General features: G+C 37.8%; 1 protein-coding gene across 2 annotated transcripts; it reads left to right on the top strand.

The window, feature by feature from the left end:
- Positions 1–1,657: 1,657 nt before the first annotated feature.
- On the top strand, positions 1,658–23,028 carry LOC114276581 (U-box domain-containing protein 62). Of its 2 annotated transcripts, none has more exons than XR_003634311.2 (8): positions 1,658–2,099; positions 2,520–2,820; positions 12,373–12,454; positions 15,924–15,981; positions 16,662–16,750; positions 21,812–21,981; positions 22,064–22,134; positions 22,640–23,028. XR_003634311.2 is itself a non-coding variant. In XM_028218359.2 (8 exons), the coding sequence occupies exons 1-8, from the start codon at positions 1,871–1,873 to the stop codon at positions 22,761–22,763; spliced, it is 1,050 nt and encodes a 349-aa protein (XP_028074160.2). In that variant the 5' UTR covers positions 1,658–1,870; the 3' UTR covers positions 22,764–23,028. The 2 variants fall into 2 exon arrangements, 1 of the variants encoding a protein (XP_028074160.2); XM_028218359.2 differs by having other exon boundaries at positions 21,886–21,981.
- The last annotated feature ends 160 nt before the right edge of the window (positions 23,029–23,188 follow it).

Genomic DNA, 23,188 nt, shown 5'->3' with positions numbered 1-23,188 from the left:
TAATTAACAAATTTTATATTTTAATTAATATTAATTCTAATGAATTAATAATAAATTTAAAAATTAACAATTTTAATATTATTAATTAATATTAATTGTAATGGATTAATAATAAATTTAAAAAATTAACAATTTTTATATTATTAGTTAATATTAATTGTAATGGATTAATAATAAATTAAAAAATTAACAATTTTTATATTATTAAATAATATTAATTGTAATGGATTAATAATAAATTAAAAAAATTAACAATTTTTATATTGTTAGTTAATATTAATTGTAATGGATTAATAATAAATTAAAAAAATTAACAATTTTTATATTATTAAATAATATTAATTGTAATGGATTAATAATAAATTAAAAAAACAATTTTTATAGCTTATTTCATAAGATTAATTTATTGAAGCTTTTTTTGATGCAGCTGTTATTTATCTTAATAGATTTATTTATTTATCTTAAGATTAATTTTTATAGCTTATTTCATAAGATTATTTATCTTAAGATTAATTCAACAAACACTACCAATTAAATCTATAATCAAAAAAAGCTTCAATAAATTAATTTATTTCATAAGATTTTTTATGTTAAAAAATCTGAAATCATTGTATTATTATTTATTTCATAATATTTATTTATTTCAAGTTATTATTATTTATTATTTAAAAAATCTTAAATCATTGTATAAAATAAATCATTGTATAAAATAAAATTAATATTTATTTCATTGTATTATTATTTTAAAATAATAGGGTTATATTAATTTGGTGTTGGAATGATCTCTTAATATGTAATTAATAGCAAAAAGTCTAGAAAAATTCAATTTACAACTAACAAGGGTAAAAAAGACATTTGCACAGCAAAAAGCTACTTCACAGCTTATTTAACAAACACTACTCAGCAACTTAAATCTATAATCCAACAGCTACACCAAACAGATTAACAGCTTCTGATTAAAGTCATAATCTATAATCTGTTAAGCTATAAGCTATAATCTGTTTTAACAGCTACACCAAACGGTTCATAAATCAAGAAATGAACAAATCAATGAAGATGGAGAGGCTTCCATTCAGTCGATCTTCATCTCTTCTTCCTCCGCCATCACTGCCATCTCCATCTTTTCTCCTTCTTCTCTCTCGTCTCTTTTCTCTTCGTCTTCTCTTCTCTTCTCTCTCTCTTTCTCTCTCTCTCCTCTTCTCTTCCCCCTATCGGTATTCAAAAGCAAGAAAAAGGGGGAAAAAAAAAACCCAAAACGACATCATTTTAGGTATTTGAATCACTTCCCGCCAACTTTTTCGAGTTACGAAATATTATTGAATCGACAATAACAAAAAATTAATTATCTTTTCAAACACAATTATTTTAATAAAGTTAAAATAATAATAAAAAAAACCAATTAAAACAGGCAATATCCCAAAAAAGTCTAAGATTATTAGCAGATCATAACGTACGACGACGTTCGTTAATTGTTATCCTCCCAAGGTGAAAACTCAAGAAATATGTCTTATTTGGAAAGTTAGTTATTTTAGTTGAATTTTTAATTTTTTTAATTATTTTAACTTAATTAAAAAAGTTATGTTTAAAAAGTTGATTGTTTTTTTTTTAATTTTAATTTTTATATTTGATTTGATGATTATAAAAAATAAAATAAAATAATTATGAATTAAATGTAATATTTTATTTTATTAATTATTTTTATTAATTTTGTCTTCATTAATTATTTTAACCCAAATAGCCATTTCCAAACAGGGCATCAGTCTCTCTCTCTCTCTCTCTCTCTCTCCTTCCTTCAATCAATTTCAAAGCTGATCGAATTGCAATTGGAGTTGGGTAATTTGGGGTTGTGAGCCACGCCACCCAAATTCAAATGGCGTCGAAAGAGATTGGCTTAATACCACCACCCCATCGACTCCACAACGGCTTGACCTCTCAGCTCGCCTTCCACGACCAGGGCCTCTGCTATTTTCAACCCCAAGAGTCGGCGAGGACCAGATCTGCAGGGGACGAGCAACAGGATGAGTACGAGGACGACCAAGACGATGACGATGATAGCGATAATAATAAGAATCACAATAGCAACAACATTGCCATACATTGTAAGCCCATCAAATTTCACTTAAAACTTCATTCCATTTCATATAGACAGAACACAACTTAACTATAAAATTTGATTTGTTAAGTGGGACATTATTGTGAATTTAGAAGCTATTTTTATATCACCCCAAATTGTCTTTAGAAATTAGAGTTAAAAAAAAAAGAAAAAAAGAAAAAAAGAAAAAAAAGTATCTCTCTTGATTTTTGTCAAAAATTTGAGTAAAACTTGCTTTGGTATGAGTTGGGTAAAGGAATGGAGGATAGAGATTTTAAGCATTTTTCCTCAAATTTAAACTTGATATGAGTGAAAGTTAAGGATTGGAGATGCCCTAATACTGACGCAATTGGTTTTAGTTTCCAAATTGATGAGTTTTATTTTTAACTTTTGTTGGGTTTGCTTATTTGGTGTTGATTTGTGGCAGTTGGGTCAAATAGGGGTGTACTGATTAAGGATTGTAATGTTCTGCATTCTGGAAATGACAACAGCAACGCAAGAGCAATTCTGATTGATAATCATCGGCAAGGACGATTTAATCAGTACCAGAATGAGGTTACAATTGCCGACCCAGACCGAGATTTGTACCATTCACATTATCTGCAGGGACCAGAGGGGTTAAGCAATGGGCAGAAGGGCATAGTGGTTGGGTTTAGTGGAAGAAAGGAGGGTTCTTATTCAAGTGAATCTGGAGAGTCTCTGTGGATGGTTCTTTCCGATCCTCTGACGTAAGTTTCTTTGGAAGTTTTTTTTCCCTGGTCTATCTATGTTTAGCTCATAGTTTGTATTTGTTGGCCTGTGGTTGACTGGTCCGTGAAGTTTAAGCTTCAATTGAGATGGGTTTGTGCAAATGAACATGTAGAAAAAATAATAGTTTGTCCACTTAGCTTATGTTGAAATTGAACTATTATGTTTGTTGTCATGGGTGGTGGAGGAGAGATAATGACATCATAAAAAATTACCTTTGTCTAGAGTTTATTGAGAATTGAGATTCATTGTAGCATATTCTAAATGTCTCGCCAAATACTTGTGTTGGGATTTTGGAGAGGAATAAATAGTTGGGGTAGAGGCACTGTCATGACTAGCTAGCTTGTTGAGAGTCATCACTAACTCTCCTCACTCTCTAGAATCTTCTCTCTAGAATATTCTAGAAGTTTTCACATGAATCTAGAATACTCCGAAAAGAACTAGAAGATTCTGGAAAGACCTAGAGAAATCCGGAAGATTCTAGAATATCCTAGAAGGTTCCGAAACATTAAAAAAGTTTGGAGAAAACTAAAGAAATCTAGAAAGTTCCAAAAGGTTCTAGAATATTTTAGAGAAGAATAGAAAGCTCTAATATGTACTAGAGTAGTCTAGATTGTTCTAGAGTGTAGGGTAAGTATGAGTGTGTGGGAGCCGAATAAGTAGAAGAGTCGGAAGATGCATACTCCAGAAATTAGATACTATCCGACTTCATATTGCGTGACTAGGACGCCGAATACGTTAGGAAAGGCGAATAGACGGAGGTCAGTGGCTCCGAATGAATAAAAGGGGAATGAGATAAAAGTAGGCTCAGGCTCCGAGGCCCAAAAAAGAAGTATAAATACAAGAACCATAGATTTAGAAAGGTATGTAAGAATCATTTCACTAAATTTGGTAGCACAAGCTGTTCTGAGTGTCTGAACTAACTTGTCCGTCAGAGTGCTAATTCCGGCACCCCCGACCGGAGTGCTTGTGTCTTTTCAGGTGACTAACTGAGGATCACTAGCGTTTCTCAGGATTTGAAGAGTATTTCCAAAACCACTTCTTCACAACTGGCGCCGTCTGTGGGAATACTCAAAACATTTGGAGCGCCCTTCGTGGATATCACGATTGACCCAAATAAAGCCTCCGGATTTGGAGCCCCTTTCGGTGCATGATACGTTAGGGCCGATTAAGGCTCCGAATCCGGATTGACCTTTTTTGAGATGCATTCGCACCACATCATTGGCCGAATAAATATTCACGGAGAATCGTTCTTAATTCAAGCCGGTCAATACATGTTTAAACATTTACGCCACGCAACACAAAACTTGTCAGAAAGTTGAAATAATACGATTAATTAAACACAACATTTCAAGACCAAATACAAACGTTGAAAATAAAAGAAATTCTATTTATTCGGCGCGAAGTCTATTCATTCGACACTCTCATCGTCGCTTTTCTCAATTTCGAAATCGGAATAAAGAAAGTAGTGGCGATGATACAGGGGCAAGGCCGAATCAATGCCCACGGCTTCGAGAGCTTCCTCGGTTTGAAGGGCCTTGATCCAGCCGTGCTTGAATCCACGATTTTCACATCGGCAGACCTCCTCGGCAAAGTCCTGTTTGGTATTCTCTATCCCAACCTTCAGGCCGTCCTGAAACCCCTTTTCATAACTCGAGGTCCGTTGGGTCACTCTCTCCGCAACAACCAATTTAGATTGACCGGCCACCACCGACGCGCTCGTTTGAACATTCTTCAGCTCCCGAAGCTCACGCTCAGCCTTTTCCGCGTGAATCTCCAGACTGCGATTCCTTTCGTCCTTTTTCTCGCTCTCACGTTGCGCTTCCCGCAGACGCATGCCGACTTCGTAAGCAGTATATAGCCCTTTTACGGCCCCATGTATGCCGTCTCGAAATACTTCAAAATCTCGACGTCCAACCATCGATTGTTGGACTTCCGGCGGGAATATTTGTCGAGCGAACTCGACTGCCACATCTGAGTCTTTAATGATAGAATCCCCCTTTGTCATTGGTCTATTCCTCACAAAAACCGCAAAACTCAACGGTCGTGGCGTCGCATCAGGCTCAATTTTCGGTCGCGGGCGCGGAGAATTTCCCCGTTGTTGCCTGTCCTTTCGGGGCGATCTGCTTCGATGACGTTCTTCTTCCCGATCCTTCGACGTTCTTCTTCCTTTGCGCGTAGGCTCGCTACTACGACTCATTGCGGCGTCTGATTCAGTCAATGTTGGTCCCTCCCAAGTTGCCTGAATGGAAATAAGTAGGGCCTCTGGCGTGCACCCGCCTCATTTATCCTTCAATGTTTGCAGCTCTCCCGAGGCAACGTCAATAATCCCAAACGTCAACCCACGAGCTGGGCCAGCTCACGCCCTGGCTAAGGCAAGGTCAGATCTACTAATCTGGTCGGCCATGTTTTCAAGCGCAAGCGCCGATCAATGTGTGCCTCAACTAGTCTACGAGTTACGCCCATTCGGCTTCCCAGCTCGCGCCCTGGCTAAGGCAAGGGCAGATTTACTTTACTAATCTGGTCGGCCATGTTTTCAAACGCAAGCGCCGATCAATGTCTGCCTCAGCCAGCCCACGAGTCACGCCCATTCGGCTTCCCAGCTCGCGCCCTGGCTAAGGCAAGGGCAGATTTACTAATCTGGTCGGCCATGTTTTCAAGCGCAAGCACCGATCAGCCAGCCCACGAGTCACGCCCATTCGGCTTCCCAGCTCGCGCCCTGGCTAAGGCAAGGGCAGATTTACTTTACTAATCTAGTCGGCCATGTTTTCAAGCGCAAGCGCCGATCAATGTGTGCCTTAGCCAGCCCACGAGTCACGCCCATTCGGCTTTCCAGCTCGCGCCCTGGCTAAGGCAAGGGCAGATTCACTAATCTGGTCAGCCATGTTTTCAAGCGCAAGTGCCGATCAATGTGTGCCTCAGCCAGCCCACGAGTTACGCCTATTCGGCTTCCCAGCTAGCGCCCTGGCTAAGGCAAGGGCAGATTTACTAATCTGGTCGGCCATGTTTTCAAGCGCAAGTGCCGATCAATGTGTGCCTCAGCCAGCCCACGAGTTACGCCCATCCGGCTTCCCAAGCTCGCGCCTTGGCTAAGGCAAGGGCAGATCTGATCGGCCAAATACCTAAGCTAAGCAGCCGATCTAACCATAACCAAAAGCAATAACATTCATCAACAACATTTTCCTTAGCCAGTTGAGCACAACTCATAAAATTTTATATACTCAAGTTACCAAACAAAAAGCTACAAGCCCGCATAAAAATGCCTAGCAAAAAACAAACACTATGACTGTAGCAAAAGATGAAAAATACTAAATTAAAAACCGTAAAAATACATTCGACATCCTAAAAATTGTCAGTCGGCTGGATCAGCTATCGGGATCAGACTCCAATGGCTCAACATCCACTTGCTCATATGGTATTGGCATAATCAATGAAGCATTAGCAGCAGCAAGGGCTTTGTGACAGCCGTGTTTGAACCCCCGATTTTCAAACTTAGGGACTTGGTCCACGTACTCGGCGAGTCCAGCATTTCCCGGCCTCGAGTACTTTGGAAGACTCCGAGTCGGCTGATTCCTTCGCCGCCTTCATTTCAGCCAACTCAGCCTCCAGTTTGGAGATCGCCTTCTGGTCCAACTTGAGCGCATCTTCGCTCGCGCCCGCCTTCTTCTCGGCATCTGACCTCAATTGATCCGCGCAACGAGCCTTCTCCATCTCGGCGTCGGCCCTTGAGGCTTCCTTGTTCGCCCTCAAAGCTTCGACCTCGGCCCCTCTACTCTGGCCTTCAACTTCCTTGCGTAAATGACCAATTTGTTTGACGGCGTCGCGATGGCGATGGCCCATATCGTCTATCCATCCGACAGTCTGTAAAACAAGAATTTAAAACCATAACTTCAACAGTATTTGGATTAAGTGAAGCTAAGTTCGAATATGTACCAAAAGTGCCAATTGGGCGGCTAGTGCTGTCGCATTCATATCCGTTTCCACCCGGAAAGCCTCCTTGTCAGACGGCAACAACATGGACGTAGTCAAGCTGAATGTGACTTCTGGATCTTTAAGCGCCGAAGCATCAGAAGAAACCGGCATGTTTTTTTATCATTGGCTGAATGACAAAAGGAACGATCACATCCGATCCCTCTAATCGAGAATGTTTGCCGCCATGTTCTTCTACGCCGACTTCAAACTCGGCAGGTCGTTTCTCTGCCTCAACTTTTTGGCCGGCCTGCACGATCAAAGTAGATTCGGCATCCCGATTTTCTGCCGTCTCCACCTCAATAACGCGCAAGGACTCTGATTCGCTAACAGGCAGGGAGAATTGAGATTCGGTGGCGGGTGGTACTTCAGACGGAAGGGCCTCTGCTTTTCGCCGCGCGGCCAACCTCTCCACATTCGCCTTCCTGGCAAGTTTTGTCAAGCTTAACCCGGCCATATTTTCGGGGTTTGCGGCGGGAATATCGTTTAAGCCGTGAAAAACGCCGTCAAGCGAAAGATCCCCTTGGCTCGAAGCGGATGGGGGATCAGCCGAATTCAATACTGCGCCAGACTCGGTTTCGGACTGATCTGATTCGGTAACATTAGCTACACCCCGCTCCGAATCCGACCCTTCAAAACCAACCTACCTCAAGTTTTTGAAGTCGGACAAAATAAGAGCGATGAGAGAGTTCACCCTTCGAAACCGGGATATTTTCTGCCGTTGAGAAGGTCGTATATGTCGGCTCGTAACGAAGCAGAATGTGGGCCGCCCTGCCTTGTTTCTGAAGACTTCAACGGTCGAAATATTTGACTGCGACTTCGATATCTGAAAGAACGGCGCCGTCAGTTGAAGGCAAAACTTTCTTCAAATTTCTCCCTGCACAAACCAAGCCGTAACATTTCAAAAAAGAGGCTTTACAACAAAAACGAACAAATAATAAAAGCGAGAAAGCAATCAGCCACCTGGCTCGCCCCTCCGTCTAGGAATAGGGTCGACGTGATCCTCCCATTCGCCAAATTCCCAGTTACCTTGAACAACGACCATAACATCATCAACTCATTTTCCAGAACTGGAAAGCATAGTAATCAATTGATGGTCGATATCCTTGGCCCTAAGGAAGAAACGCCCGTGCCGACCAGAAGACTTAGCCAAGGCATAACAATGCCGGATGGCTGGAACGCCAAGGTTAATTCTTAGGCAACGGTTGAGCGCTGTAACCCCCATTATGATTCTAAAGAAATTCACATTAGATTGGGAAGGGATTAAACCCCAATGGCGAAGCACAGCCCTAAGAAACGGGTGAAGGGGAAACAGACTCCACCCTCTGCAATTGACAAAAGAGGAAAGACAATTGTGGTTTCGTCCTCCCTCTCCATATCAAGAGTGCCGTCTGCCACAAGCGACAGACGGACATCATCAGGAATGGAGAAATGGCGTTTAAAGCCAGCAATACGATCTGACGAGAGGAGGTCTTTTAAATGTTTCGCCATACCCTACAGTCTATGAGAATATGCCAAGGAAGGAATAAACTAGAAAGAGTCCTCGAAGCAAGGGAGGAGAGAACTTACAAAGGACGAAGAGGATATCGGAGAAGAGAGTTTCAGGGACAATCCAAAAGGCAATCCAGCGATGAGCATCATAAAATACATACTTGAAAGGACGTCGAAATTTTAAATCGCAATAAATAGACACGTACGAGGGGGGCGGGAAGTCGACACGACAACCGAAAGGGGTGCGCTTAGATATCCGCATGAGGATGAGGCCAATCGTCGAATTTTGGCTCCGACTTTTGGGAATTCAAAACCAAGCACTCCGGCCAACTGTCGTCGGTGAAGTGCTTGGGCGGCAATTGTGGGAGCCGAATAAGTAGAAGAGTCGAAAGATGCGTACTCTAGAAATTAGATACTATCCGGCTTCATATTGCGTGACTAGGATGCCGAATACATTAGGAAAGTCGAATAGACGGAGGTCAGTGGCTCCGAATGAATAAAAGAGGAATGGGATAAAAGTAGGCTCAGGCCCCGAGGCCTAAAAAGCAAGTATAAATACAAGAACCATAGATTTAGAAAGGTATGTAAGAATCATTTCACTAAATTTGGTAAACAAGCTGTTCTGAGTGTCTGAACTAACTTGTCCGTCGGAGTGCTAATTCCGACACCCCCGACCGGAGTGTTTGTGCCTTTTCAGGTAACTAGCTGAGGATCACTAGCGTCTCTTAGGATCTGAAGAGTATTTCCAAAACCACTTCTCCACAGAGTGTATTTAGAAAGTTCTTTAACTAGTATAAATATGAGATGAGTACATGTACTAAGCAATTGGACAATTGAGTGAAAGAAGAATGAGTCCAAAGTGAGTGGTCAAGCACTATCTAGTGTGAGGATTCTCAAGGTCTTGTGTGAGGAAGACACAAAGTGTGAGTGCATGAATGTATTTATGAGTGGATAAGTGAAGTGTATTAGTGTGTGATTGTATACAAGTGTTTTGTGTACTAGAGTGTTACTAATAAAAGTTGTATTTCTGGATCCACCAATGTGTCAAACTCAACAATTTGGTATCATAGCTTGGTCGTTCGGGGACCGACACAAAGAGCGATTGAGATTGATACAATACAAGAGATTGTTAAAGTCAACGAGCACAGTTGTTATGGCAGATTTCGGAAACTTCATCGGTGGTATGGAGAAATTAAATTATTATAATTATGATTATTGGCGAATGTGCGTTGAGGCATATCTTCAAGGACAGGATCTATGGGAGATTGTTGACGGCAAGAAAACTGCGTCACCTGGAGAAGAAAATGCAGAGGCCTTGCGAAAGTGGCAGAGTAAGGCTGGAAAAACGATGTTCGTGTTAAGGACAACTGTTCAGAAAGAGTTATTGGAGTATGTTCGGAAGGCTATGACTCCAAAATTAGTTTGGGACACATTTGCGGCGTTATTTTCGAAGACAAATGATGCACGATTTCAGTATTTAGAGAACGAGCTTACAGTGGTGGCATAAAGATCAATGACTATCAGCCAATATTTTGTCAAGATAAAGACTCTTTGTAATGAAATTTCACAACTTGATTCTGAGTCAAATTAGCGAGTCAAGAATGAGGCGCATTATTACTTGAGGTTTAAGACTCTAGTATAGTGGGCTTATGGCCGCTGTCAGAGGATGGTCCACTCAACCATCAGTGGTCGAGCTTGAAAGTCTATTGGTGAATCAAGAAACTCTAGCAAAACAAATGGCTAGAGTCACACTGAAGAATAAAAGTGAAGAATAGGCGTTATTCAGTAGCAAGAAAAGAGATGGAACGAAGTGGCAAGAATATAGAAAATCGAAGAAAGAAGAAGATGAACAATCACAAGATGATCGAAGTTATCAACGAGGGAGAGTTCGACATGATGAAAATGATCGAAGAGCTACTAGATTTGGACGACGCAACAAAGAGTGTTTCAAATGTGGCAAGATTGACCACTATGCAAAAGATTATCGGTTAAGAAGAAGACCAATTAAAGGTAATATGGTGACATCTAATGGTTACCAAGATGAAAGTGAAGAAGAATGGGATTTCCAAGTTTCATGTGCAATGTTCAAGACCGTGGGACCAGGTTACTTAGAAGAAGATCCAGAATTTGAAGAATGGGATTTTGAAGCATCTCCTATAATGTTTGTAGTTATTGAAGCAGATTCAGAAGAGGAGATAGACTTCAATGAAGGCGTACATGAGCAATGCAATGCAGTTACCAAGTAAGTGGATGCACACTCTATCATAGATAAGTTGATTCTTGTAACTAAGTCTCAGTCTTCAACATTTAAAGATTCAGAAGCTCACCTACTAGAGAAGTTGGGGGAGCAAACAGAAGAAGTGATAAAGTTGCAACATCCAATTTCTACAAGGCAATGCTAACCTAATCCAAGGTATGTTGATGCAACCTTTGCTAAGATAGATGATATAAAGGAACCAATAACATTTCAAGAAACAACAAAATTTAACAATTGGAGGAAGACAACAAAAGAAGATATTGATGTATCAACACATATTCAAACATGGCGCTCGCTATCTAAATTGGAGGATGAGAATCCTACAGTTGGCTGAGGACGTGGTGTTCCATAGAAGAATAAATCATTTCAAAAGAGAGAAGTCAGTATTGGAAGAGATGGAGACAAAGTTTATCGTGGCAGAGGACCAGGGTGCAGATACACTCACGAAGAGTTTCTGAAACAACGTGGCATGGTTACATAATCCAGAAAAGAGAGTTAGTGTTGAGGTGGAGTGTTGAGTGTCATCATCACTAACTCTCTTCACTCTCTAGAATCTTCTCTCTAGAATATTCTAGAAGTTTCCACATGAATCTAGAATACTCCGGAAAGATCTAGAAAATTTTGGAAAGACCTAGATAAATCCGGAAGATTCTACAATATCTTAGAAGGTTCTGGAACATTAAAGAAGTTTGGAGAAAACTAGAGAAATCTAGAAAGTTCCGGAGGGTTCTAGAGTATTTTAGAGAAAAATAGAAAGCTCTAATATATATTAAAGTAATCTAGATTGTTCTAGAGTGTAGGCTAAGTATGAGTGTATTCTAGAAAGTTCTTTAACTAGTATAAATATGAGATGAGTGCATGTACTAAGTAATTGGACAATTGAGTGAAAGAAGAGTGAGTCCAAAGTGAGTGGTCAAGCACTATCTAGTGTGAGGTGTCTCAAGGTCTTGTGTGAGGAAGACACAAAGTGTGAGTGCATGAATGTATTTGTGGGTGGATAAGTGAAGTGTAGTAGTGTGTGATTGTATACAAGTGTTTTGTGTACTAGAGTGTTATCAATAAATGTTGTATTTCTGGATCCATTAGTGTGTCAAACTCAACTTGCCTCAAACACATCGCATCCATTTACTCCTTCGGGTTCTTGTTACTGTTTTTGCTAGGTGATTTTGCATTATCAAAAAGATTGTAATACCATGGCATACAGATAAAATATGCTACTTCAAATCTACGGAGCAGCAGACTCTATGGGCCTGGATTTAATAAAGCGCCTTAGAATAAAATGGCAAATCAGGATTATATGGCAGACTCCAAATATTTTCTGTAACAGATAATTTGAGTTGAGTTGTTGTATATATATGTATGCATGCATATAAATTGCTTGTTTATTTATAAAGGGCATGCAATGACTCTCACCACTGCTGGAACTGGAATTTTGGAAGGGTCAAATGTACGTAGCCTTATCCACACGTGGAGATGTTGCTTCTATGTTTTGAACCCATGATGCCCATGTCACAATGGAGCAACCTTACTTAATTTTCTAGATTTTACCAACATTGTTTTTATTATCCATCATCTAACATATCTGATACCCTATTTGTCAAATTGGAATAGCCCTTAGTGTGTGCCATAGATCAGGTGACCTCTCTGTTGATCTTCTTGGTTGCTTGGGGATCAGTTCCCCATAAAGTTTCAAAGGGGGGGATAACTGCATATGTATTTTGCTACTTCTTATGCTGGAGTATTATTACAACTGATTCATTTTCTATAATTTTTGGTGACTAAAAGCATTCATTGTGCAATAATTCTGGGTTGACAGTGGAGAGCTTATGGATGATGCCATGATATTGCCTTGCGGGCATTCCTTTGGAAGTGGCGGAATACAGCATATTATTAGAATGGTGAGTTTTTAACGAACATGTATTATTATTAGATTGATTTTTTCAATTATTTCAGTCTCTGGAATTATGTAGCAAACCATCCAGTGGTGTGTATGCATGAATTGACAAGCATTGCGTGTCCAAGTGTCTGCTGATGGGTAATGCACTTTTGACATTCTATCACTTGCAGACACACTCATAATTAGGGATGGCAATGGGGGTTAATGGGGTGGATATTAATTCTCCATCCCCATTCCCCTATAATTATTTTTTCCCATTCCCCACGGGTACTACCCTCCCCATCTTCTAATGGGTTTGGATATTCCCCAACCCAACTTGACCTTTTTTTAAATTTTTTTTTTTTTTTAAAAGATTCACAACCAAAGCTAAATATACATTCAATCTCTTTTTATTTTTTATTTTTATTTTTTTTAAGGTTCACAACTATTTTTTTTTATTTTTATTTTTAAGAGTCACAACCAAAACTAAATATACATTCAATCTTATTTTATTTTATTTGGGTCAACAACAAAATCAAATACACAATTAATATTGTCACATTATTCTTGTCAAATTTTCTGTATATCTAGAATTTTTAAAATTTATTTCGAAAATTCAATCTTAACCAAAGCTAAATACACATTCAATTTTTTATTTTTTATTTTTTAAGATTCACAACCAAAGCTAAATATATATTCAATCTTATTTTATTTTATTTGGCTCAACAACAAAATCAAATACACATTAATTAACATTATCACATTATTCTTGTCAAATTTTATGTATATCTAGAATTTTTTAAATTTATTTAGAAAAATTCTATTCCTACAAAAAAAATTCCATCTGCTTTTTAATTTTATTTTTATTTTTAATTTTTAATTTTATGTATCTCCTTCACCTCTCTATTAATTGATCTTCAATAATCTGAAGGTGAGTTATTGCTCTTCTTTCCATCTTCTTCTTTTTCTTTTTTTTTTAAAAAATTTTTTATTTGCATTTATAGAATGAATTTTCTTATTTCAATATCTCTTGCAATTGTTTTATTGGATTTTTTCTGATTTGATGGTAATCTTAGATTGAATTTTTCAATTTTCAATTTTCATTTTAACTAGTGATCACCTTAATTGAAATTTTGTACATTTTTGTCTTTAATTTTCATGTTTTGGTTATGATTAATTGTGCGATTTTGATCGATAGTCACAATCTTGTCACCGCTAGATTGTCGTCATCACAAATCGTCGTTGCTGTAGTGAGAGAATGAGAGAGAGTGAGAATTAGAACTCAAATTGTCAACAGAGTAGGGATGGCAATGGATAACCTACCATGTGGGTATCCATGGAGATCCAACCCAAATACTTGGGTTTCCCCTTTTTTCTTGTCCGTCGGGTAAGGTAAGTGATGTTCTTTAAATCTCAACCGGGGATGGGTACCCACTAATTTCCTCATATATTTTTTTTAGGTACATCGAAAAATAATTTCTCCATAAGTTTTCACTACTTTGTTGACAATTAGAGTTCTAATTCTCACTCTCTCTCATCCTCTCACTACAACAATGGCGATTTGCAATGATGACAATCTAGCGGTGACAAGATTGTGACTATCGATCAAAAAATGCGCAATTAATCATAACCAAAACATGGAAATTGAAGACAAAAATGTACAAAATTTTAATTAAGGTGATTGCTAGTTAAGATGAAATTGAGAAATTCAATCTAAAGTTACCATCAAATCAGAGAGAAATCCAATAAAACAATTGCAGGAGATATTGAAACTAGAAAATTCATTCTATAAATGTAAATAAAATTTTTTAAAAAAAGAAGAAGAAGAAGAAGAATAAGATGGAAACGAGAGTAATAACTCACCTTCAGATTATTGAAGATCAAATAATAGAGAGGAGAATGAGATACATAAAATTAAAAAAAAATTTAAAAAGATGGAATTTTTTTGTAGGAATAGAATTTTTCTAAATAAATTTAAAAAATTCTAGATATATATAAAATTTGACAAGAATAATGTGACAATGTTAGTTAATGTGTATTTGATTTTGTTGTTGAGCTAAATAAAATAAAATAAAATAAAATAAGATTGAATGTATATTTAGCTTTGGTTGTGAATCTTACAAAAAAAAAAAAAATGGTTGTGAACCTTTAAAAAAAAAAAAAATTAAAAAAAAGAAAAGAAAAAAGATTGAATGTATATTTAGCTTTTGGTTGTGAATCTTAAAAAAAAAAAAAGAAAAAAAAGAAAAAGAAAAAAGATTGAATGTATATTAAGCTTTGGTTGTGAATCTTATAAAAAAAAGAAAAGAAAAACATATGGGAAAATTAGTGGGTACTCATCCCCTGTGGATATTTAAAAAATATCACTTACCCTACCCGACGGATAAGAAAAAAAGGGAAAACCCATGTATTTGGGTTGGGTCTCCATGGATACCCCATAGGGTAGGTTATTCATTGCCATCCCTACTCATAATTCTTCAATTTATATTATTAGATTATGGTTCTTTTTCAAAATGTTCAACCTGACTCCTACAGACCAGTATATGTATCAAACTACTGATTTCCTTATGCAATGCTAGTTTGCTACCGTGGATAAGATGATATGCTTGGAATCTAATTCAAGCACCATCTTTAAACAGTTTTTTGCTGCATTTTCTGTGACCTTGATTGTGTAAGATACATCTTATGGAGGCATTACAAATACTAAAAAAAAAATATTCTTTTTTCATGTTATTCAAATTAAGCTTGGAAATATATCATGTGTTTTTATTCTTGGAGTTCTGATGTTTTCAACAAGTGATGATGAATCCTTTTGAATGATTTTACATTCAACACAACTCAATATGCTTCTATCCCAATTCCCAATTACTTGGGGCATCAACCTATTCCCTTTAGTTGACTCTATTAAAAGTCATGTTCTGAGTTAAGTCTACAGCAATTGTTTAATCAAATGCAATTATGAGGTATTTACCTCACCCATGCCATTTCCTGGCCTTCTCTTATTCTTTTAGTCCCTTTGGATCAGATCACTTCTTCTTTCAAGTGTGTTAATTGATTGACATTGCACATGACCACTATCTCAAATGGCAATTTTATATCCTTGTTGCAAAAATTGTTTCCAAACTTTTCATAATGCCATGATTAACAAAGAAGCATGGAGCATTAGAGGTACACCAGGGCAGAGTAATATAATATCTATAGCTTGAGAATGTCAACAATGATGCTGTTATTGATGCCCCTGTCCAGACATGAGGATGCATTTGTGAGCAACACATTTAAATTATTTGCTAAGACACAAATGTTTGGTACATATTTATTTTGATTCCTATGATATGATTTAGTTCTCAGTACATTCCTTCTCTGCTTGCTGTTGGTATTTTTGGCTAATTTGCATGGAAATCTTGATTTCTAGAAATTGACATGGCATCTATTTGTCGATTTGGGAATTGTTGTTGGTGATTCAATTTTGATTTTATGCAATGCATTTGCAGAAAGCTTGCTACACCTGTTCCCAACCAGTATCAGAAGAATCAGTGTCACCAAATCTTTGTAAGTATGTAATCATTATTAAAGAATTTTGATATGCATCTACTACATATCTGAATGCTTATTCATATTTTCCACAGGTGGGAAGTTTGTAATGCTTGTACCACAAAATGTGGATGATCTTATTTTTGCTTCTTTGTTTTTTTTTGGCAGCTGATTCCAGTTTTTGTATCAATTCATAGTTTGAGACACTAACATCCATTCTATGGTTCATTATTTATTTATTTTTTTTTTATTTGTGGCCCATGGTTCTAGGTTCGGCAAAAAAATGTTCTCTAGAGTCTAGATAACTTGGGATATTAGATTGGTTCTTGAAGGTTTCATATTATGATGATGAACCAATTTGTAGCAAGTCCACCATGCTAGTAATCTTTTCCTTAAATCACTTCCAACGTCAATAAAGCACCAAACACAAAAGGCACACTTATGATTAGTCATCATGGACATGCGAAGTTCAAAATCCGACTTACAAGTTTGACGTTGCAACAACCTGATTATTACACACACACACACACATTTACCTTCAGCTTCATTTTTGTTACTAACTCTAATGATACTGCTCTCATTTTTTCATTGAACAATTTTGTTGCATCTTCTAGGCAGCTTCATACCTTGTGTATTTGTAGAAGTTGGAAAGGTTTTGGAGGAAAAGTGCTTATTCCTTCATTTTCTTTTTATTATAGCTCTCCGATCCGCTGTCCAGGCATTCCTTCGGGAAGAAGAGTTACAAGTTTGTCACTCATCCAAAAGAAGAAGAGAGAGATTTGAACAGGTTTGTCTATTCATGATTCCAAAATTTTTAACATCTGAAACTGTTGCATCCTAACTTTTTTTCCTTTTGATTTGATTAAGAATTTGAGACTATGTTTGGATGACATGAATCAAATATAAAAATGGGAGATTACTCAAAATTCCATCACTAGTAAGAAGATTCTTGTGTCAAGGTCAGAATTTGGATTAGTTAGAAGTCCTTGTAAGTTTTTTGAATGAAATTGTATATTCAATTTTGTGTGTAATACAATAATATATTGGTTTATATAACAATCTAACCCTAGAACGAAAAAGGGAAAACGAATTATTCACTCAATCCCTAATATATACAAAATATATATACTATCATATATACATCAAATTTTATATTCTTACACCCCCGTTTAAACTCAAGGTGTTTTAGCAGAAAATACTGAGAGTTTATTAAGAAAAAACTGAAACCGAGCAGTGGTGCGAGTCTTGGTGAAGAAATCAGCAAGTTGTAGAGCTGAAGAGACGAAAGGAAGTGAAATAAAGCTAGACTGTAGATGTTGACAGACTAAGTGACAATCAATCTCAATATGTTTCGTCTACTCATGGGCAATCTGAATAGTACTGTGGTTGTTGCAATAGAGAGAGGTTGAAGAAGACTGAGGTACACCCAAATTAGATAGAAGACAACGAAGCTAAACAATCTCGGCAGTAGCATGGTAATCAACTTCGACAGTAGAGCGAGCAACAATTGTTTGTTTTTTACTTTTCTAAGAGATTAATGAATCGCCAAGAAACAAACAGAAACCAAACGTGGACTTGCGATCAGTGACATCGCCAATCCAATCAAAATCAGCATAAGTCACCAAGGCCAAAGAGGAAGTAGAAGACAACAGTAAGCTCTAAAATATAGTACCTCGAAGATAGCGAAGAATCCAAACTAAAACAACCCAATGTGTAGAACGAGAAGCAGAAACGAACTGGCTAACAACATGAACAACATAGGTAAGATCAGGGTGAGTGACAGTTAGACTAAGCAACCCACAAGTCCTCGATATAAAGTAGGATCATCCAGAAGAACACCATTAGTAATGTTAAGCTTTACATTAAGCTCAATGGGGGTATGAGAAATCTTAGTGTTAGTAAGACCGGCATGGTGAATAACCTCATTTGCATACTTAGCTTGAGACAGAAAGTAGCCTTTAGGAGAAGAAGCTACCTCAATACCAAGAAAATAGCTCAATGGGCTTAGGTCCTTCGTTTCGAAGGTGCGGAAGAGATTGACCTTAGAGATAGCAGAAGAGTCGGAGCCAGTAATAATCATATCATTCACATATAGTAACAGGGCAACAAAACCAGCATATGTGTGAAGGAGAAACATAGCAGAATCTTGAGCACAAGGATGAAACCCAAGTTGAGTGATAGCGGCCTGAATGCGATCATACCAAGAACGAAGGGATTGCTTCAAACCATACAGAACACGCCGAAGACGACAAACCTATCTAAAGGAATGAGGAAGGCCAGGGGGAGGATGCATGTAAACCTCTTCACTGAGATGGCCATTAAGAAAGGCATTCTTAACATCTATTTAATAGAGAGGCCAATGATGAACAGCAGTAACAGAAATCAAAGTACGAATAGTAATCATCTTGGCAATAGAGGTAAAGGTTCTCCTTATAGTTAATACCATGCTCCTGGGAGAAACCTTTGGCAACCAGGTAAGCTTTGTAGCGCTCAAGAAAACCATCAGAGTGAGTTTTGACTTTATAGACTCATTTGCAACCAACCAGATTTTTGCCAGTAGGCAACGAAACTCACTCCCAAGTAGTAGTCTTTTACAAAGCAGACAACTCATCTTCTATAGCTCGAATCCAATTAGGATCCTAACAAGCCTCCTTGCAAGACTGGGGTTCTGAAAAAGAGTAAATAGCAGACAAAAAGGTGTAGTATGAAGGAAAAAAACATGTTTTAGCAAAACCAAGTTTGACTACCTGTTTACAGATGTGAAGATGATACTTACGGTTAGCAAGATTAGAGTCGTCAGAAGCAGGGAGATCAGCAGCAGGGACAGAGACAACTAGTGGAGGAAGAGTCTTGCGACGAGAATAGACTAACAATAGAGGAGGAGAAGGAGTAGGTGGGGGAAGACGAGGAGAATAAGAGGAAACAAACTCATAGGGGTTAGGGAAGAGGGACTCATCATGTGAGGGGGACAAGAAGAAGAGGGAACAAGCTCATAGAAAACAGTAGAGATGTACTCATTAAGAGGGACCTCAGAAGGAAATTGATCAATATGAACCAAATCCTCTTTGGAAACTGGGGCTGGGAGAGAAGGAAGTTGAAAGTAAAGTAGACGTTCAAGAAAGGCAACATGGAGGGAGACATATAGGCGACGGGAAACAGGGTCATAACAGCGATAATCTTTTTGAGTGAGACTGTAACCCAAAAAAACACACAAGACAGATTGGGCACTCAGTTTGGTCCTATCTTTACGGAACACACGAATAGGGGAGTAATTGGAAAGTTGAGAAAACAAAGCTTTATAAGGAGACTGACCAGAGAGAATGGAAGTAGGCACATGGTTGAGAAGAAAAGAAACAGTAAGAACTGCCTCATCCCAAAACGGAGCCGGAACAGAGGCAGAGAGAAGAAGAGACCTTGCTGTCTCAAGGAGATGACGATATTTATGTTCAGCGCGACTATTTTGGGCAGGTGTATCAGTACAATAAGTCTGATGAATGGTACCTAAATTGGCTAAATACTTATAGAACTCAGTTTTAAAATATTTTCCACCCAAGTCAGACTCTAATAATTTAATAGTAGATCCAAACTGTGTAGTGACCATAGACTGAAAAGTACGGTATATCTAGTAGAAGTCAGACTTATGAGTCATAAGATAAACCCAAGTGTAATGAGTGCAGTCATCAACAAATGACACATAGTATACAGAATCCCTTTTAGTGAGAACAAGATAAGGACCCTAGACATTAGTATGAATTAAAGAAAACGGTGTATCAGATATAAAAATATTTTTACGGAAAGATAAGGCTGTCATTTTGGCAAGTTTACACTCTCGATACTCGTTAAGTTGACTAGGAGAAACTTTACCTAATATACCTGACTGAGCTAAAGATCATATGTGGTCAGTAGACAAATGTCATAATCTGGAATGCCACAAATAGAAATGACTTGACAGAGAATCTAATTGAAAAGAAGAAAAGACAGTCCGAGAGGTAGTCATAGGCTTTCCACCACATAGAGGTCTCTAATTCTACAGCTAATCCCAATCTGCTGCTTGGACATTCGATCCTACACAGAAGAGATAGAAGAAGAAAAGATAACATCAAAACCGAAGACATCAAGCTGACTGATAGATAATAAACTAACAGATAACTGAGAAACATATAAGATAGATGAAATAGAGATAACAGACATAACAGATGGTAGGACAGACTCAATAGATATACCAGACATACTAAACCCGTTAGCAGCATTGACAGTGATAGGAAAGGGAGGAGGAGTATAATTTTGGAGTAAGAAGAGATGATGAGTCATGTGATCAGAGGCACTAGAGTAAAAAATCCAGACAAATGAAGAGATACTTGAAGAAGACCGAAGCAAACCTGAGGAAACAACTGAGGTAGACGGGGAGGGTTGGAAGGTAGATAATATACACTGAACCTGAGCAATCGGAGCACTCAAGGAAGCCATATCAGGATTAAGAACAGGAGTGGATGCAGTATAAGTGGCAAGAGCCCGGAAATTACTCGGAGGAGAAGGGAAAAACTGGGTCTGAGACTGCTGAGAAGACGAGGCAGATAGACATCCCTTCTTGGGATAGTGATATTTCCAATAATCTTTTTGATGGCAGAAGGCACACTCATCTGAAGTCAGTGGCCTATTTTTGGGCCTAACAATCTTATCAAACAACATTGTAATGAACCAATTGACTAACAGGTTGAAGTATAATAATTAAATAACAGATGGGCCAAATTGTAAATAAGAGTTTTTTTTTTTTTAATCCTTAGAATCCTCAGAGAATCACGAACAGAGAGAGAGAGAGAGAAGAAGAAGATGGGCAAGTGATCAAATCGAGATTCAGACAAGCAAGATGAGTCAAACGACTTGATGGATCGTGATGAACCGAAGCAGATGGGTTGACTTGACTTTCAATGAACCAGATGATGCAGAACGTCGAACCAGAGGGTCGAACGACTAGGCGACGCCTTCAAGATAGAATGAACTAGAGAACGAGAGAAGTTGAGTGAGAGAACAACTTGGTGTTGCGACTTTTGGGAGAAAGCTTCGATTGACGAACCAGGAATTTGAGATTAGAGCTTCGATCGATCAACCAGAAAGAGAACCTTTGAACCAAAAATCAAAGGCTAGGATTCTAAACACAGCTCTAATACCTTGTAAATTTTCTAAATGAAACGATATATTCAATTGTGTGTGTAATACAAGAATACATTGGCTTATATAACAGTCTAACCCTAGAACGAAAAAGAAAACATGGATTATTCACTCAATCCCAAATATATACAAAATATATATACTATCATATATAAATCAAATCTAATATTCTTACAGTCCTGTATGGGAAAATGATATGATAATAAAAATGGAACCCGCCTTTTTTTTTTTCTTAAATATTGAATGCCCTAGCAATGTGAGATTCCCATCGAGGTGTTGGGTGTAGAAATAAGATTTTTACTTGGTGCAATCTCATTCTGCCTCTGAAAGGTAACTTGGAATGGCATGTCTTGGATGCACCCAAACAATGGAATGAAGCAGACATGGAATTAGATTCCTATTTCATTTCTTCATTCCTGCCGTTTAAACATATCCTAAAGTAGTGTGGATAAGCATGCCTAATTAGAGGATTTGGCGGCAGCTTATAATGTTTTACACAGTTACTCATCAAAAAGAGAACAAAGAAAAATGTTACATGATTACTGATTGGTATTTTTTTATTTTTATTATTTATTTTTTAGTATGACTGACCTGTCCTTGTGTTGCATCCTCGTCACCCATGATGTGCTTACGAATATTCTTTGGTTTCTAATCATCATTGGTTTGTCTCTATTTGTAGACAGTTCTGCCAGGATTTGTTGCCCTTACATTACCCTTACACATTTCAGAAAATTTTGTTGTGCTCTCATATAGGACAAGGGTAGTTATGGTGATCCAATGCCCATGGATCATCCAAGGAGAAGAGGGGTTCAGTTCCCATTTGCTGTGGCTGACCGGGTTATTATAATGGTATTCTTTGAAGACCCAAGTTTTGTGTCCCGTGCATAATTATCATTTAAGTTATAATTACTAACTAGAGAAAATGAATCAGGGTAACAAGAGGACACCGCAACATTTTGTTGGACGTGAGGCTACAGTAACAACACAATGCTTGAATGGATGGTTAGTGGTGTTTATACTCTGTCACACTTATTTTAATTGCGAAGCTATTGAAACCTTTATCATTGTCAGTATCACGTTAATATGATTTACTTTCCACGCCTTACAGTTCATCTCATGAGTGTCGTTAAGTGAATATATGAGTTTGAATGCGTAGGAACTAGCGTAGGAGGAAGAGAGAGAATAGACAGAAAATCATAAATGAACTAAGGGAGCTTCTATTAGTAGCTCACCTCACTTTTTCTCAGTTCACACCATTTTGTCCGTTTGGATATCAACTACGGAACAAAAATCAATTGTTCAAATATCAACCATCGAATTGGGTTATTGTTCGGTAGTTGATATTTGAACAGGCAAAATGGTGTGAACTGAGAAGTTTTTTGGTGTAAAAATAGAGGCTCCCCTGAACTGAGGTGTTGTCTTTGCAATTTTATCTGCATTCTCTGGAATGACCCTTGTTTTCCTAGTTCTTTATTGGCTCCTCAACACTAATAAGAAAAATGTTCAGGTATGTGGTAAAGACATTGGACAATGCAGAGAGTGTGAAATTGCAGTATCGCTCACTTGCGAAGGTTCCGGATAATCCATCCTCAAAGCCAGCAACAAGCAAGATGACACCAAACTGGCTGTAGAGTTGCAGAGGTAGCTACAATCTGTTACCTGTATTCAATTAGCTTTATCGCTTATGAGGTTTTCTTGTAATATTTTTGTTGTGTTCCTTACATGCAGATGTCATATTTAGGCCTTGTAAAATTTAGATGCATGTTGTTTGCAATTTAAGAAACCCTCGAATGAGTTTTCAGATATGAATTATGGTATCAATTTTGTTTAAAATGTCAAAAGCAGTAGCTTTGTATTTTGCTGGTGCTTACATAGAAATTTGAAAGGTTGTTGGTCTTTGTTGTTTTCATGTGTGCGTGGCTCAACTGCTTGTCTCGAGTTTGACTCGTACTCCGCTCATTTAAAGCAAGTTCAAAATCGGTTCATTATATATCTGTTTGGACACATTGTGAAATTTTTTAAAACTAAAATGGACTCAATAAGCATTTATACATTA

The sequence above is a fragment of the Camellia sinensis genome, chromosome 1 (assembly GCF_055761805.1).
Source record: "Camellia sinensis isolate YWXY chromosome 1, ASM5576180v1, whole genome shotgun sequence".
Taxonomy (NCBI): domain Eukaryota; kingdom Viridiplantae; phylum Streptophyta; class Magnoliopsida; order Ericales; family Theaceae; genus Camellia; species Camellia sinensis.
This window is presented reverse-complemented; position numbering and strand designations above follow the sequence as displayed.